Source organism: Sceloporus occidentalis, unplaced genomic scaffold (genome assembly GCF_023333645.1).
Source record: "Sceloporus occidentalis isolate IW3139 unplaced genomic scaffold, rSceOcc1.0.p SCAF_6, whole genome shotgun sequence".
In the NCBI taxonomy this organism is placed as follows: domain Eukaryota; kingdom Metazoa; phylum Chordata; class Lepidosauria; order Squamata; family Phrynosomatidae; genus Sceloporus; species Sceloporus occidentalis.
The window spans coordinates 65,349,231-65,364,813 of NW_028316986.1; the positions used below are offsets into that span (position 1 = coordinate 65,349,231).

At 36.8% G+C, this 15,583-nt stretch overlaps 1 protein-coding gene across 5 annotated transcripts in view; it reads left to right on the forward strand.

Annotated features, from left to right (window-relative positions):
• Nucleotides 1–15,241, forward strand: part of ARID4B (AT-rich interaction domain 4B) — a 107,564-nt gene extending 92,323 nt beyond the window's left edge. For 3 of the 5 annotated variants that reach the window (XM_089529886.1, XM_089529889.1, XM_089529887.1), the window contains 7 exons: nucleotides 1,127–1,211; nucleotides 2,375–2,567; nucleotides 5,453–6,646; nucleotides 9,297–9,407; nucleotides 10,374–10,592; nucleotides 11,010–11,156; nucleotides 13,489–15,241. In XM_089529886.1, coding sequence (XP_089386012.1) covers nucleotides 1,127–1,211; nucleotides 2,375–2,567; nucleotides 5,453–6,646; nucleotides 9,297–9,407; nucleotides 10,374–10,592; nucleotides 11,010–11,156; nucleotides 13,489–13,619 — 2,080 coding nt within the window. In that variant the 3' untranslated portion in view covers nucleotides 13,620–15,241. The remainder of the gene's footprint in view (nucleotides 1–1,126; nucleotides 1,212–2,374; nucleotides 2,568–5,452; nucleotides 6,647–9,296; nucleotides 9,408–10,373; nucleotides 10,593–11,009; nucleotides 11,157–13,488) is intronic. The other 2 variants (XM_089529888.1, XM_089529890.1) reach the window with 1 other exon arrangement.
• The last annotated feature ends 342 nt before the right edge of the window (nucleotides 15,242–15,583 follow it).

The following is a 15,583-nucleotide window of genomic DNA, read 5'->3' on the forward strand; positions in this document are numbered from 1 at the left end:
CATTACTTAGTAATTTTATTAGGAGTTTTTATCAGTACTCTTGGATATTATTAATATTAATTAAATCCAACTTTTCTTATCTTTAGATAAGACTTGCATTTCTGTTATTGAGAAACTACTGAGAACATGATGGGTTTTTATTTTTAATCCAGTAATGATATTTAAATTTATATTCCTCCAAAGTATTTTGCTTCAGTTGCCAGTCTTTCCAAATTAAATGACAATGGCCGGAAACAGATGTGCAGGAAAGAGTGATTTCCGGCTGCTTTGGGGGCAGGGCGTTTATACAATTCATGCCCCCAAAATGGCCGGAAGCTGCACGGAGAGTGCTGCAATCTGGAAAAGCCGGCACAGAAAGGAGCGGTGAAAAGCTCATTCCTTTTCTTTCAACTCCCCAGCTGCAATATGGGGTAATAATATTGACCTAGGTTAAAAGGTCATTGAAAGGATTTTAGCAAGCTGAAACATGTGAAGCATTTTAGATACTGTAAAGCAAGGGTTTACACAATTTTAGCATCTATTTGTGGACTTCTGAGTGAAACCAGCAAGGCTTTCTGATTACAAAAAGTTTAACCATGATAAAATTTTAAACAATAAGAACAGGAAAGACATCTGTTACAGGTGCCTGTATGACAGTAGCTATTTTTTCAGCCCCTGGGATTCCTGACCTGCTTATCTTAGACTAAGTATCTATTTGGCTCTACGAGTTTTTTAGCCTCTGGGATTCCTCACTTGGAGAATTGCTTACCTTAGACTAAGTATCTATGTGGCTCTGCTAGTCAGTGTTAAGAGTTTTGGTTTAGAATCCCTGATCTATAGTAACTAAGATGCAAATCTGTATCTCTATCAGAAGTTTGTCACAATATGTGTCTTATATGGTGAACTAGACAATCTGGCTGTCCTTCCCACCCCCAGCTATTGTTTTACACCTGACTCTAGTGTAATGACCCCCCCTCCAGCATTTATATAGCCATTCAAAAGTTTTTATGATTGCCAAGTAATTACTACTGGTGCTATAGCATATCTAAATATCAAAAGTACACTACCCTTTATAAAACATATATTTGTTATTTATGCCTTGAATATCTCCCAAAACATAAGTTTACTGTATTTTATTTCCTTGCAGGTATGATGAATGGATAAAAGCAGACAAGATAGTGAGACCTGCTGACAAAAATGTGCCAAAAATAAAGCATCGAAAGAAAATAAAGGTACTTCACTTTAGATTACTACTAAACTTTATTGTCATGACTGAGGAGAGAAGACTAAATGACATTTAGTATAATATCAGCTGCACAAGCTGAAGATAGAATCAGCAGCATACAACATACATGCAGATTTACTTATTATTATGGATCTCACTGAGAACTAGTATTCAGGTCTTCTCTATTAACTGTAGATAAAGCTATCGGCCCAGTATCACATCTAGCCTGTTATTTAGAGATATAGAAATGTATGTAGAGTGATGGACTTGATGGCCCTTGAGGTCTCTTCCAGTTCTTTGATTCTGTGATTCTATGATAGTTTTGATTGGCCTAGTGTTGGCTTAGTACTGTTTAGTGAGCTATTATACAAACATTTGATCATCATAGAGCTCTTCTTGAAGTAGATGTTGAACTTGTGATATAAAATGAGAAATGCAAATTAGTAGTGTGAATTGGGAGCCTGTTTAGGGAAGAAGTAAAAATGATGCCCTCCAGATGTTATTGGGCTGCAGCCGTAGCAATCATAGTAATTGGTGAAGGAATGGTACTATAAGTCAACCTCATGTACAAGTCGAGAGCAAGTTTTGGGGCTAAAATGATGGATTTTGATATAACCCGTGGATAAGTCGAAAGTAAAACTTGGGGCATATAGCATAGGATCTAAAGGATGAAGCAAAAGAAAACAGTGCCAAAGAACTTATAAAATTCCAGCAGGCATAACTTTTTGTGCTCACACTAAAGGCTGGATGGATGCGAGGGGTATGTGTGCTTCCAGGACAGATTATACTCTTGCTTTTCACCACAAATTGTTCCTTTTTTAAAATAAAAGCTAAGATACAGTACTTACATTGTCCCGTGGATAAGTCGACTGAGGGGTTTTTGGTATTTTTTAAACCTAAATTTCTAGACTTATACATGAGTATATACAATAATTTAATATCACACCTGGGACATTCTCCAGTGTTTAGCATATAAAGAAGCTCTTTACCTACCAATAGTTATAAGCGCATTTTGAGATGAGGAAATAAAATAAGTAATCAGAGTGAAGTAAAAAGCTTAGGATCTGCTCCATGGGACTTTGTATTCCACATCATGTGAGAGTTCTAATAATTGAATTCTGTTTTGTGTTGAAAATATTGTGTATGTTTAATTTTTTTATTTCAAACTAGAATAAAACTGACAAAGAGAAAGATGAGAAATATTCTCCTAAAACATTTAAGCTGCGACGTTCATCAAAACCACCTTTTCACGCTAGTATCTCACCTGAGTTGGCATCCAAACTGGACAGCTCTGAAGCCAAAGCTTCTGAAACAGCTCCAAATAAAACTTTAGAGATGATTTCTATCCTTAATGGACTGCAAGGTAATGTACACAGACTTTCTAAGCAATTGTGAGAATATTTTCCAGTATTAAGGGAAAGGGGATACTTTATATAACTTAAAAGTAAATCTGTGTCTAAGATTTTGTTGTGAGTAAGAATTGTTTACAGGCAACCAGGCACAAAAACTTCTGTGAGCATTATAGAGCACAATAAATACCTAATATGCCTTTGTCTATTGTTGTTTTGTTGCTTTTTTGAGGGCTAGTAAAATACTGTTTGTGCATGCTACGTGCATATTGCTATGAAAAAAATATGTGTCACAAAAATTATTGGCAGTATTGTTGTTATGTTAACTTATGGCAACTCTTTCATAGAGATTTCCTGGCAAGATTGAGTCAGAAGAGGTTTGCCATTACCTTTCTCTAAGGGCCGAAGCACATGGCCTGGAAGGAGTGGCCACAGACCACTCTGGCTGTGATCAGGCCAGGACTGCGGTGATCACAGTGCGCTCCTAAATTGAGCTGGTGTCCGAGTCCCATACCATGCCGGCCATGAGTCAATCCAAATTGACTCCTTTTTGGGTTGGCTTTTAGGCCCTGAGTGCAGCCTCAGTGTGGCTTCCAGCTGCTTTGGGGGAGGGGGGGTTGCATCATATAAATGCCAAACCCTCAGACTGGGCAGAAGCCATCTCATTTGGCCCATGTGGTTTTGGCTTAAGGCTGAGAGAGCGTGAGTTGCAAAAAGCAACCTGTAGGTTTCCAAGGCTGAGCAGGTGTTCATACCCAAGTTTCCTGGAGTCGTAGTTCAATAATCAAACCACTACACTACATTTACTCTACTTCTGACATTTATAACTGAAATGTCTGTTTTCTTATGTGGAATAAATACACCACCACCCAGTCAAATTTTCTGATTTGATGCCCACATTTCAGTTGTGGAACCCAAAGATAAAATTAATAAAATTATGTTTAGCTTCAGCAGACAAAGTATATTTTGACATATACTTCAGCCATTGTTCTAAATCTAGTTATCACACCTGGGGAAGGGAATATTCAGAGGTTGACAGCAAAGAAGGGATTGTTAACTCCCCCTTCTTGATTCCCTTATAAAAGGTTGGAGATAGAATAAAGGTTCCATTTGTAAAATGTGACCTCCCCACTTCCCCAAGCTGAATTACTACAATAGAAGAGAGGAGAATGTCTAAAGGACTCCATAGTTCTATAAAATATAATATTTGTTTTGTTTCTTTTTTGGAAGCACTTATACACTGTTTGTGGCTCCTTTACTTACTTCTTTCTTTTCTTACTGGTGGCGCAGTGGTTAAATGCCTGTACTGCAGCCATTCACTCAAAACCACAAGGTTGCGAGTTCAAGACCAGCAAAAGGGCCCAAGCTCGACTCAGGCTTGCATCCTTCCGAGGTCGCTAAAATGAGTACCCAGACTGTTGGGGGCAAATTAGCTTACTTGTTAATTAGCTTACTTGCTGTTCACCGCTATGATCTTTGGAATAGCGGTATATAAATAAAACAAATTATTATTATTATTAATTATTAATTATTATTAACATGTTTCTCAGTACAGGTGGTGTTTATCCACTTTCATTCACCAAAAAAATACTGCATTTCATCTTTAAAACTATACCTCTGATATACCATTCCAGAACTTTCTCATTTTCTTCTTCCTCACCATACTTTCTCTTAAACTGTTTTGTCATTTATATTGAAAGTTATCAACTAGCTTGGATTGTTTAAATAATGTTTATCTCTATGGGTGTTTATGCATATGTTTTTATTAACCAAATGTAGAGGTAATAAAAGTAATAAACATTATTTTCATTCAAAAAATTGCAAGGAGAGAAGGAAGAACAACATTTTTGTACTCCTTGCAAAGTCATGACTTAAAGATAAATGGCTGAGATCCAGAAGCTGTGTTCTCTGAACAGAAGCATCTTTCTAAAACAAAAAACAAAGCTGCTTCTTTACATATTTGTTTAATTTTTTTTAAAAAAACCCACTAGCTTTAATTTCCTGCTCCCAAGACTGGCAAGTGTAACTTTCAAGTGCAGATGTAACTTCTGTATGTTCTCCACCTTTCTAGATAATGTCTGCTGTACAGGAAAAAGGGTGTTAAACATGGGGGAACTTTGGTTTTTCAGGCCCATTGCAAATGGTGTGATCTGTTATTTTACTGATTATCTAGGTACCTCATTTTATCTAGCATATGATCAGTGCTTTAAGGCAAGGTCAGGTAAAGTTCAGCCTGTGGTCTGCATTAGTCCCCTGGATCCCATGTTTGTTTCACCCAGTTTTTCATAATGTTTTCCAGCATGATTTGCAGACTATTTTCACTCGAAATCTGCACAGAAAGCCCCCACACATGTGCAGGAACATGCAAAAACATGAACTGCCCTCCCCTCCACCACCCCAAATACCTCTATATTCTTTCTCAGAATGTGAACAGAAAATGACTGTTTGGGTGCTGTGAGTGCAGTCTGGGGGATGAAATTAGCTCCTGGCTTCTGTGCAGTTGCTCATCCCTGGCATAAAGTATGGTGTATCAATTGTATGCTTAACAAGGAAGAACTCTCCCAGTATACCCTAAGGTATACTGTGGAGACCAGGCCTCACTTATTGTAAGAGTTTCAAAAATACTGTGGAATTTTCTTAATATAATTGTCCAGAGACATTTTGTTGCATGGAACTTCAGAATTTTCTTAAATAGCTATCAGTGTAGCTGTAGAGTGTGTCTTTTAAAATATATTGGGGGGAAACAGCCTTTTTGCTTGTGTTGTTTGATTTTTAAAATTTCAGATAGAAATATGATCATAAGGGATTTGAAAACCAACAAAAATGTTGTTTGTACTTGCAATAATTCTTTGACTTTTGGGGGATGGTGACCTTTTTTACTCTTTCCTCCTGCCATTAGCTTCTGAAAGTTCTGATGACAGTGAGCCAGAAGATGACCAAAGTGCTCCAAGTGTCTGTAATAATGGTAAAGAAGAACCTAAAGATGAGGCTGTGAACCAAGACAATAACGAACTCTGTCCAAAAGAGCAGAATAGCTTATCCTTTCCTGAGGTGGGTAAAAGTCTTGGAGATGCTTCAGCCTCCAAACCTGCATCAAAATCTCCAGAAAGACTGCGGAAAGAATCGGCAGAATTATCTGATGATACTGACTATGAAGGAGAGAATGAAACAACCAAGAAGAAGAAAGAGGTCAAAAAGGAGGCAGTGGATAAAACAAAGCCACCAGTAAAACGTGGTAAACGAAGGTACTGTGTCACAGAGGAATGCCTAAAAACTGGATCACCTAATGCTAAGGACGAAAAATCAAATGGTAAAGACATGCTTAGCTTGGAAAACAGTAGCAATAGCTCCTCAGATGAAGAAGAGGTTAAAAATAAATCAAAAACACCCAGTAAGAAGTACAATGGATTAGATGACAAAAGGAAGTCCTTACGGACAAACGCTTTTTATCCAGGTTTCTCTGAAGTGGCAGAAAAGAGAGTAAAGCTCCTAACTAATTCAGATGAGAGACTTCAGAATACAAGAGCTAAAGACCGGAAAGATGTTTGGTCAAGTATTCAGGGGCAGTGGCCTAAAAAAACCCTCAAGGAACTTTTTTCAGATTCTGATACAGAAGCAGCAGCTTCCCCACCGCATGCCACTCCTGAGGATGTCACTCCAGAGGAACATCTGCAAACTCTTGTAGAAGAGGAAAGTTCTTTGTCTAGTTCTAAAGCTGAAAGACCTTTGCCACTCAACACAGATACTAAGCCTGTTGAGGAAAAGCCAATTGAAATGAGTGACAAAAAAGTTGAATTCCCAAGTAGTGGCAGTAATTCGGTCCTAAATACCCCTCCCACTACACCTGAATCACCACCATGTGTAACAGTAGCAGAATCCAGCAGACATCAATCCAGTGTATCTGTCTCTGAAACTCTGGCACCAAACCAAGAAGAAGTGCGAAGTATCAAGAGTGAATCAGATAGCACAATAGAGGTGGACAGTGTTGTAGGAGAACTGCAGGACCTCCAGTCTGAAGGAAATATATCTCCTACAGGCTTTGATGCCAGTGTCAGCTCCAGTAGCAGCAATCAACAAGAACACACGGAGAAAGGTATAAGCGTTGTACTGTTTACATTTACCTCTCTTCCAAATTTGATTGTAATATCTAGATATACCACTGTAGGCATAAAACTCACAAATAGGAACTAAAATATTTTGCTCTCCCAAAAGTTGCCACCAATGCAGTTTAATTACCATGATGTAATAGATCAGAGGTAACCAGCCTGGGATCCTGCAGATCCTTTGGACTACAACTCCCAGAATCCCTGATCATTAACTGTAATGGCTAGTTTTTATGGGAGTTGTAGCCCCATAATCTGTCAGGCACCAGATTGCTTACCCCTGTAGTAGATAGTAGTTGCCTATGGTATCTAAGAAAAGACAGGCTGGGTCTCCTATATCTGAAATCCTTGGGACCAAAGTGTTTTGCATGTTGGATTTTGCAATGTTTGCATATACAGAATGTGATATCCTGGAGATGGGACCCAAGTCTAAACAGGAAATTTGTTTGTTTCATATACATAGCCTGAAAGTAATTTTATATATAATATTTTTAGTAATTGTGTGCATGAAACAAAAGTTTATATACACTGAACCATCAGAAAGCAAAGGTGTCACTACCTCAGCTACCCATGAAAAAGTTTTGGATATTTTAGTATTTTGGATTTTGGAGTTCTAGATAAGAGATTTTCAACCTTTTGTTTCAGATTTCAGAACCATTTTAACTATGATACATATAGTCTACAAAGACATAGCTGTGTTAGTTTGGAAAATCAGTACGCAGAGGGATTTTGTAGCAGTTTTGAGTCTAACTGAAAGAATGTTGGTAACTTGAGCTTTTGTAGACTTGAGCCTCCCTCCTCTACATCTAAGGAAGTAGACTGAAGTCTATGAAAGCTCATACTAACAACTTCCTTTCAATTAGTCTCAGACCCTACAAGATCACTTTGTATACATATTGTATAGTAACTATGGTGCGGTACAGAGCGCCAAAAAGAGGCACCGGGCAGGCACCTCTCCTTGCTCCACAGCAGCGCAGCAACAACCAAATTGTGCTATGCTGCGGCGCAGCAAGAAAGGAGCGCATGGAAGTAGCACCACCCCAAGGCAACACTAGCACATCACCATGACGCCGCAAAGGGCCGGTATGTACCGGGCCCTTAATACTGAAATGGACATCACAGTGCACATTAAATCTTCATTGACTTGTCACTGCTAGCCATTCCTGGTGTGTTCTACCCTGTTTTCCCAGTTCACCTCTATTTGCCTCCTTTGCATCTTCTAGCTCAGTTCTTGTTCTTTTGTCCATGATACTAGTTTTACATGTCTTGTGAAGAAGTGTAGATCATCATCTTTAGAAATGAGGCCAAAATTACCTCAGTCTTAGTAGTCCATTGAAAATAACTATAGCTGTCAGAAATGTATAACCATGATTGAATGCTTTTATGACTATAATAAAATACTTAATATTTAGTTTTATCCCTATATCTGTCAGGCTTTTTCTTACAGCAGTACTGAATCGTTTCTTGCCTCTTCTAAAGCAATTTCTGACTTCTAAAATGGCCATTAATTATTCTGTCAGTCCATTCAAGTGAGAACACTGTGTAGATAGATACATTGAAAGTTTTATTTTAACACACTTAATATATGTCTTGCTGCTTCTTAGTTTTTATGAATCACCTAATAAAATTCCTTCTCCTGTTTCAGAGTATCTAAATTTCATATTTTCTGTTATTTGGGTCTGAAGAAGGATGAGCAAGAGAAGACCATGCATATAGATTTAACATTTGCCACATTAGTTTCCATTACTTAAAAGAAGTAATGCTTTCTAAACTGAACAGTAGTTATTTCACTTTAGGAGGTACTGCTGTGACAAATACAGAGTTCAGGTTGTTCTTGTTATTTACCCCCACGTTCCTGTGCCCTTTCTTTGGGTTTCAGACTACTTATTTTAAAGAAGTTGTAACAAACTAGGCAATACATAGTCATCTTCTGCTTCAGCTTTAACTTCACCTGTCAGTGGGATTGAAGAAGGCTCTAGCAGCTGATCAAAGTATTTATAAACATTTTTCTTTTTTTAGCACACATGAACCATTGCATACTCCTTGTGCAATGTACTACTTAACAATTCTGGGGTCATTTTTTCTGTGATGTTTCATCTCCTCCCCACTGCACTTTTAAAAAAGCATATTTAATAAAGCAGTCTACCTGAAATGATTGGGAAAGTTCACATACTAGATACCAGGCTCATTGGGGGAAGGGGTCTATTCTAACTCCAACATCATCACCAAATTAGATAGAGAAAATAAGGTAGCCTCTTTCCTGTGTTATAAGTTCCATTTCTTGCAATATTTAGTTAGTTCACTTCATTGTTATATCATATCAAGAGCATAGGAGTACAGTAGATTGTTTCCTGTCTCATTCATTTTACCCCCCATGACTCCCTGTGATAGCCCATTAACAATTATATGATTGTTCTAATTTTAAAAAGTAAGTTAACGTTAAGGGGTGGGTAGTGTATATTATAGCAATACATTCTATTCCTGAAGTCAAACTGGAATAATTTCAATTAAGATTTGGAAGGAGGCCATTGGACCCTATAGCAGATTAGTTCAATCAAATGATGCAAGATGATTATTAGTACTTTTGCTTTGTAATGTGTATTATATATTATATTGTTCTTTCTGTTATTTTTAATAAAGCTTCTACAGGCCAGAAGAGGCTTAAAGATGCCCAGGGAGGCAGTTCCTCAAAAAAGCAGAAAAGAAGTCACAAAACATCTGTGGTTAACAACAAAAAGAAGAGCAAAAGTGGTAAGCATGGCAACTCAGTAGACAGCAACAATTGGACCAAGCCATACCCCGTTATCTATTGTTCTGTCTAAAATTTCCCTAAAGTTCCATCCATTAATAGCAGACTTCTGATCTAGTACAACATGGCTGCTGGTGGAATATAGGAGAGGCAGTTTTTCCTTATTTCTGTGTCTTTTGCAGGTTTTTTGTATCGCCTTCGCCCTCATCAAAAAGTTGTGATACTAACTGGAACAGCATAGAATTTGTCACTAGGTGTTGTAGTGGGTGGTGAAAATAAGTGAAAATTTCACACAACACACACTTTTCTGTCAGCTGAAGCATTCTGAAAAGAGTAATGCTGTGTGAGTGTTCTCACTGATGTCAGCAGATCCTGGATCTAACTACACATGTGAAGATCCAGAAAAGCAGTAGAATCTCCTTTCTCCCACCGCATGAAATTTTTGATGTTTTTCTCAGCTTTGACATATCTAGATCTGACCAAAATGTTCATGGTATACTAGAGAGAATGTCCATTCCTGTAATATGAAAGGTTGTTGCATGTTTAAAGAATAATGTACAGTTACTAATGTAACTATTCCAGTTTTGTGGTATGTCTTGATGCACCAATTTTGTTCTACTATTTAGTTCATTTCCCTTCTTTACAAGTTGATTGCATATACAGACCCTATATGTAGAATGCTACCCCACAGAACAGTTTTTTAAAAATTGTTTACGCATTATGGAAGTGCTGCCAAGCCCAGAAAGCACAGCATATTATTCTATTCCACATCCCAAGGGCCAAGTAACATCTCTGAAGAAACAAATGTACATTTTCTTTCCCTTTGGTTACTGAAATTTGCTATTTAGTTTTTGTCTGAGGAATGTTGATTGCATTCTGTATCAAGTGAGAATGCTTCTCATGCCTGGTAGTAAGGTACTAAGGTTTTTGGAAATAAAGTAAGCCTATAAATATATTGTGTTTTCCAGCAGCAAACAGCAGTGACAGTGAAGACCTTTCTGCTGGAGAAAGTATTGCTAAAACCCAATCAGCAAAATCAGTTTCTGTGGGAATAAAGTCTCAGCAAACCAAATCTCCAGGCAGAACACAGTCTCCAGGCAAATGTGGGAAAAATGGAGAGAAGGATTCAGATCTCAAGGAACAGAATACTCGCTTGCCAAAGCTTTACAAATGGAGTTTTCAAATGTGTAAGTAAGGATTACCACCTTCTGTGCTAGCACTCTTGACTGTATAATCCTTTGAGAGCCAGAATTGGAGGAAGGAACATAAGCTTTCATATGTGATGAAGTGCACTCAAACCTACAAAAGCTTATGGTAAACATGGTGGTGGGGTGGGTGGATTGATTTTTTGTTATTAAGAGAACCATTGATCCCTTTGACTTTTAATTGTCAGTGAAATCTCGTTTGCATTTTTATTCATATTCCAAAATCTGGTGATTGTTTTGACTAGAAATATTGTAGTTTAAATATCAAAACTAGAAATTGTGGAGTGTTATATACATGTCGCTTCTTTTTCACATTCTTCTATCATTCTTGGGTCCTTCTTTATTGGGAGAAAGAATTAAGATTTTACTTTAATCTAACAAGTGTTGCTTTACATCCAGCTGACCTAGAAAATATGACCAGCACAGAGCGCATAGCAATTCTTCAAGAAAAACTTCAAGAAATCAGGAAACACTACTTATCCTTGAAATCTGAAGTAGCTTCCATTGACAGACGAAGAAAGCGTTTGAAGAAAAAAGAGCGGGAAAGTAAGTATATCAATCTACATTTTGTTCCCATTTATAAATATTGAACAGGGTTACTAAAATTAAAATATGGCTATTAAATGTTTTAAAAATTGTCTTTACTGTGGAAATCTTAGGTATATCTTTATCTTCAGTGTCTTGGAAATAAGTGTCCTTGATTTTCCAAGGTGCTATTTTTCAACAAAACACATTTAAGAATAAAAGTCTTATATCCTGTGTTTGTAGGGAAGAAAATGTTTCTTTGTGATTTCTCTCCTATCCCACACATCAGCTTTTACTAGTTCCAGAACATTCTAGAACTTCAGTAAGGACTTGTGCTCTCCTCTCCTTCCCTTAGTGGGTTCTCATCATTTAGCCTTGTTACTCATGGGAGATGGAAATGATTAGTGAACATAGTGGAAATTTACCCAAATTTACACAGGAGTGGGCGGGGTTGCCTGCCAACCTGCTCAGCTTTGAACTTCCAAATGGAATCTTTGTGCAGGCGCAAACGAATATGTGAGGCACAGAGAACACGATGGAGAATGGAAATTTACCCGAAGTCAGGGAAATTATGATTAAGAAATACTCATGTAATTGATTTTTTTTTTTTTTGAGATCTCACTGCAAGAATGTGCACTTGTTACAGTAATCACAACTGTAAATAACTATGCACATATGCTTCATAGTAAGTTGTTTAGATGTTTACTGAATTTTGGGGCTGTAATAAAAACCGTTTAGACCTTTGCAGTATTGAGTATCTATTCAGAGATTATCTATAGTTTCTTTCTTGATGTAAGATTAATGCAATTTTAAAATAGATGTTTCTTCAGTTAATAACTTTGAAAGAAGCTCATATTTAAGCTTTTATCTTGACCAATAAAACACTCCTACAGCAGCAAACAGTTCAGTATTTGTCCAGTTTTAATAAAACCTTTATTAAATGTAATGCAAGCTGGGCCTTTTAAAATTGGGGTTATTTTTCAGTGGTGATCCAGAAGATCAAAAATGTTGCCTAAGGAAACCCAGGGAAGCGAAAAATAAAATCCTGCTGGTAACCTTGTTCTGTAAGCATGCTTCTAGAAGATGCTTCTCTTATTTTTCTCATCCTTACTACAGTCAGCCCCCCATATCAACAAATTCAATCATCCATGGCTTGAATATATATATATATATATATATATATATATATATATATATATTTCCCAGGAAGCAAACTTTGATTTTGCCATTTTATGTCAGTCATCCTTTATTAGGCATAGAAAACAACATACCTTTACAATAAAACTTCACAATCGTTATTAAAATTTAAGCCATAATCTTGTTGCCATTTTATATAAGGGATGCCATTTTACTGTGCCATTGTATATAACGGGACTTGAGCATCCACGGATTTTGGTATCCACGAGAGGCCTGGAAACAAACCCCAGATGATACCAAGGACCCACTGTGGTTGCCAATACAATATTTACACAGGCTGCAAAGGTGGAAAAGAAAAATCTGCTCACACTCACCCCTCCTCTGGTCAGTTTTTCTGTCTTCTCACACATGAGAGAAACTACAAAGAATCAAACACATTAATGAGAAAAGAGAATTATCTTGCCACACCTACTTAGTCAACAATGATTTGCACCGCTCATCACTGGCCACTTATTTTCCTTGTACAGTGGTACCCCGGGATACGAATTACCCGGGGTACGAATTTTTCGGGATACGAATAAATCCCATAGGGATTTATTGTTTCGGGTTACGAAGGTTTTTTCGGGTTACGAAAAAACCCCGGCGCTGTTTTAAATGGAGCCGCGGCAGAGCCGCGGCTTTTTTTCCATTAGCGCCTATGGGAATTCGGCTTACGAAGGTTTTTCGGGTTACGAAATTAACCGCGGAACGAATTAATTTCGTAACCCGGGGGACCACTGTATAACGATTAATCTAGTCAGGGCTTTGTTTTTGAAAAGATTCCAGCAATACATTTCCAGAACCTTGCAACAACCACAACATTGAAATAAAAAGTTCCTTTTCATTTCAATGGAATACATGACTGTCTAATAGGACTTGAGATCAAAGTCAGCATACTTCAAAAATATTATATGTATAGCTGGTGGTCTGGTATTGGTCCATTTTTTTTTAAAAAAAAGGTTTGATGTTCATACCTGTGCTTAACAACAGAAGCAAGCATTCATAGTATTGAGGAGTAATAACCATGCATAAGATTGCAGCACAAATATATTTCAAATTGCTTTAATAAGTTTTGAAAAGACAACAGCAATTAGAAAAAGTGTTTTGCAGGTCACTATCTAAATCGTTATTTGATTTCAATACTAAATTTTAAAAATACTTTTACTCTACCTTACAGGTGCTGCCACTACATCATCATCATCTTCCTCGCCTTCCTCCAGTTCCATTACAGCAGCAGTTATGTTAAGTTTAGCAGATCCACCCATGTCGAGTTCATCACAAAATGGAATGTCCGTTGAGTGCAGGTGACAGCAAGACTTGCCTAAGCACTTTGCACTTAATGGCTGCTGAGAGCCACTTTTTATACTGCACAGTGGCACAACATTCAGACAAGCACTATTTTGTATTTAAAAATTTTGTTGACAAGCAAACTTTGCACTTAAGTGCACTTTTATGAAGAAAAAGTACAACAGACTGCTTTTCCTCAAGCAATAATTGTTTCCAACTTGTCTGGGAATTGTATGTTGAGTGAGTTGAAGGTCCTCTGTGGCAAATGGAGGCTGTTCACTGCCGGTAGAATCAACACAGTAAGCATACAGTTGTTGGGTAGGCCTAATCCATGTGTTCAAGTGGCTTACTATTCACATATTCCCTGGTATTCTGTTAAAGCTGGAGTATTTGATATTTTTCCATTATTTAGGAAAAATGAACTTATTTTCATTTTTACAAGATAATTGTTTTTTAACCAAGTCATCTTAAGGTGGCTATAACTGTACAAGTCAAGCACATGTAATTTAATTCCAAGCCTGCCGTTAATAGGATGTTTCTCATCAAACCTGATAACCAAAAATAAGGATTCTGTTTCAAAGGCAACTATGTTTACAGGTTTGAATTAGGCTAACTAGGTTGCTGTGGGTTGTAATAACCCATGAATTGGAATGAAACTACTGTACTTTGCCATTTTTCTATGAATCAGTATTTTTTTTAATTTTGATAAAAATACATTGTGAAAAAGGAAGAAAATGGCTAACAAACTGTATTAAATCTTAATGTATAAAGATTGTATTTAGCCAGTTTAAAGTGTATATTTATTCATAATGAATTATAACACTTATATTTTTGTGTTTTCTTGTAAACGTTTCTTTTCAGTTAAGGCAACAAATATTTCATTTGTGTTGCTTATCTTATTATGAGCTGCAACTGAGAGGTCTTCAAGAAGGAGTGAACTGTGTTAATATTAAGTCATGGTTGTGAGAAGAATATTGCCACAAAAGTATAGTTGTTTATAATATAAATAGCTAACTGAGTGGTAGAGAAGTTTTTTTTTTAATTGCCTTGTACAGAATAAAAAATCAAAACTGTTTTCACTTCTATCAAATTTATGTTGTATGGATCCCAAGCCCTCTCTTGTTTGGCACTTGTATTTAATTACACAACTTTGTAAGACATTTGTATATTGCGGACGTGTTCATTCAAGCTATTTAATACCTGGCACTGTTAATACACAGTACTTTATTGTACAGATTGTTTTACTGTTTTAATTGTAGTTCTGTGTACTTTTTTTGGCTGGGCTTACAGGGGCTGGCATGTGGTTTTTTTTTTCCTTTTTCTCTTTTCTGGCAAAACAACATGTAAGAATTTCAAACATTCTGTTTGTAGATGCTAGAGTGTCAGAATCTTTACATTCGACTTTTCTAAGAAAAGCATTTTCAGTCTTAGTAGTGTGTGCTTAAAGGTAACTGATTTTATTGAAAATGGTTTCAAGCTATTCAGATATGTACAGGACTGTAAAAATGTTGACAAACATTGAAGGAAAGGCATATAAAGTAAAGTTATAAAATATATATTAGGTTCTGCAGACGATGGAATTATGTAATATATTGTACAAATGTAAGCAAAGGCCTCTGAAATAAAATGCCATAGTTTGTGAATATTGGATTCTGTTTTTAAAAGTTTAATCAAGAAACTTGATTGTATTCAAGAACTAGAAATCCAGTTTTTCAGATTTAACATTAGTTACTAAACCAAATTATCACATAAATGTGTCTCTGAGTCAAATTAAAGTTAATTTATTCCAGGAAATTGTTGTCCCATAGACATCAATTAGGCTTCTCCATATTCCATAGATATCATATAGGTTAACTAGTCATTATTGGGCACTAAACCACTTTCCCAGTTCTTCAGGAAAATCACAAGGGGCTTGGAAGAAAAGCAAAGTTTTCTTTGTTTTGTGCTGTAGCTGTGGAAAAGTAATAAACACAAGAGGACTTCCT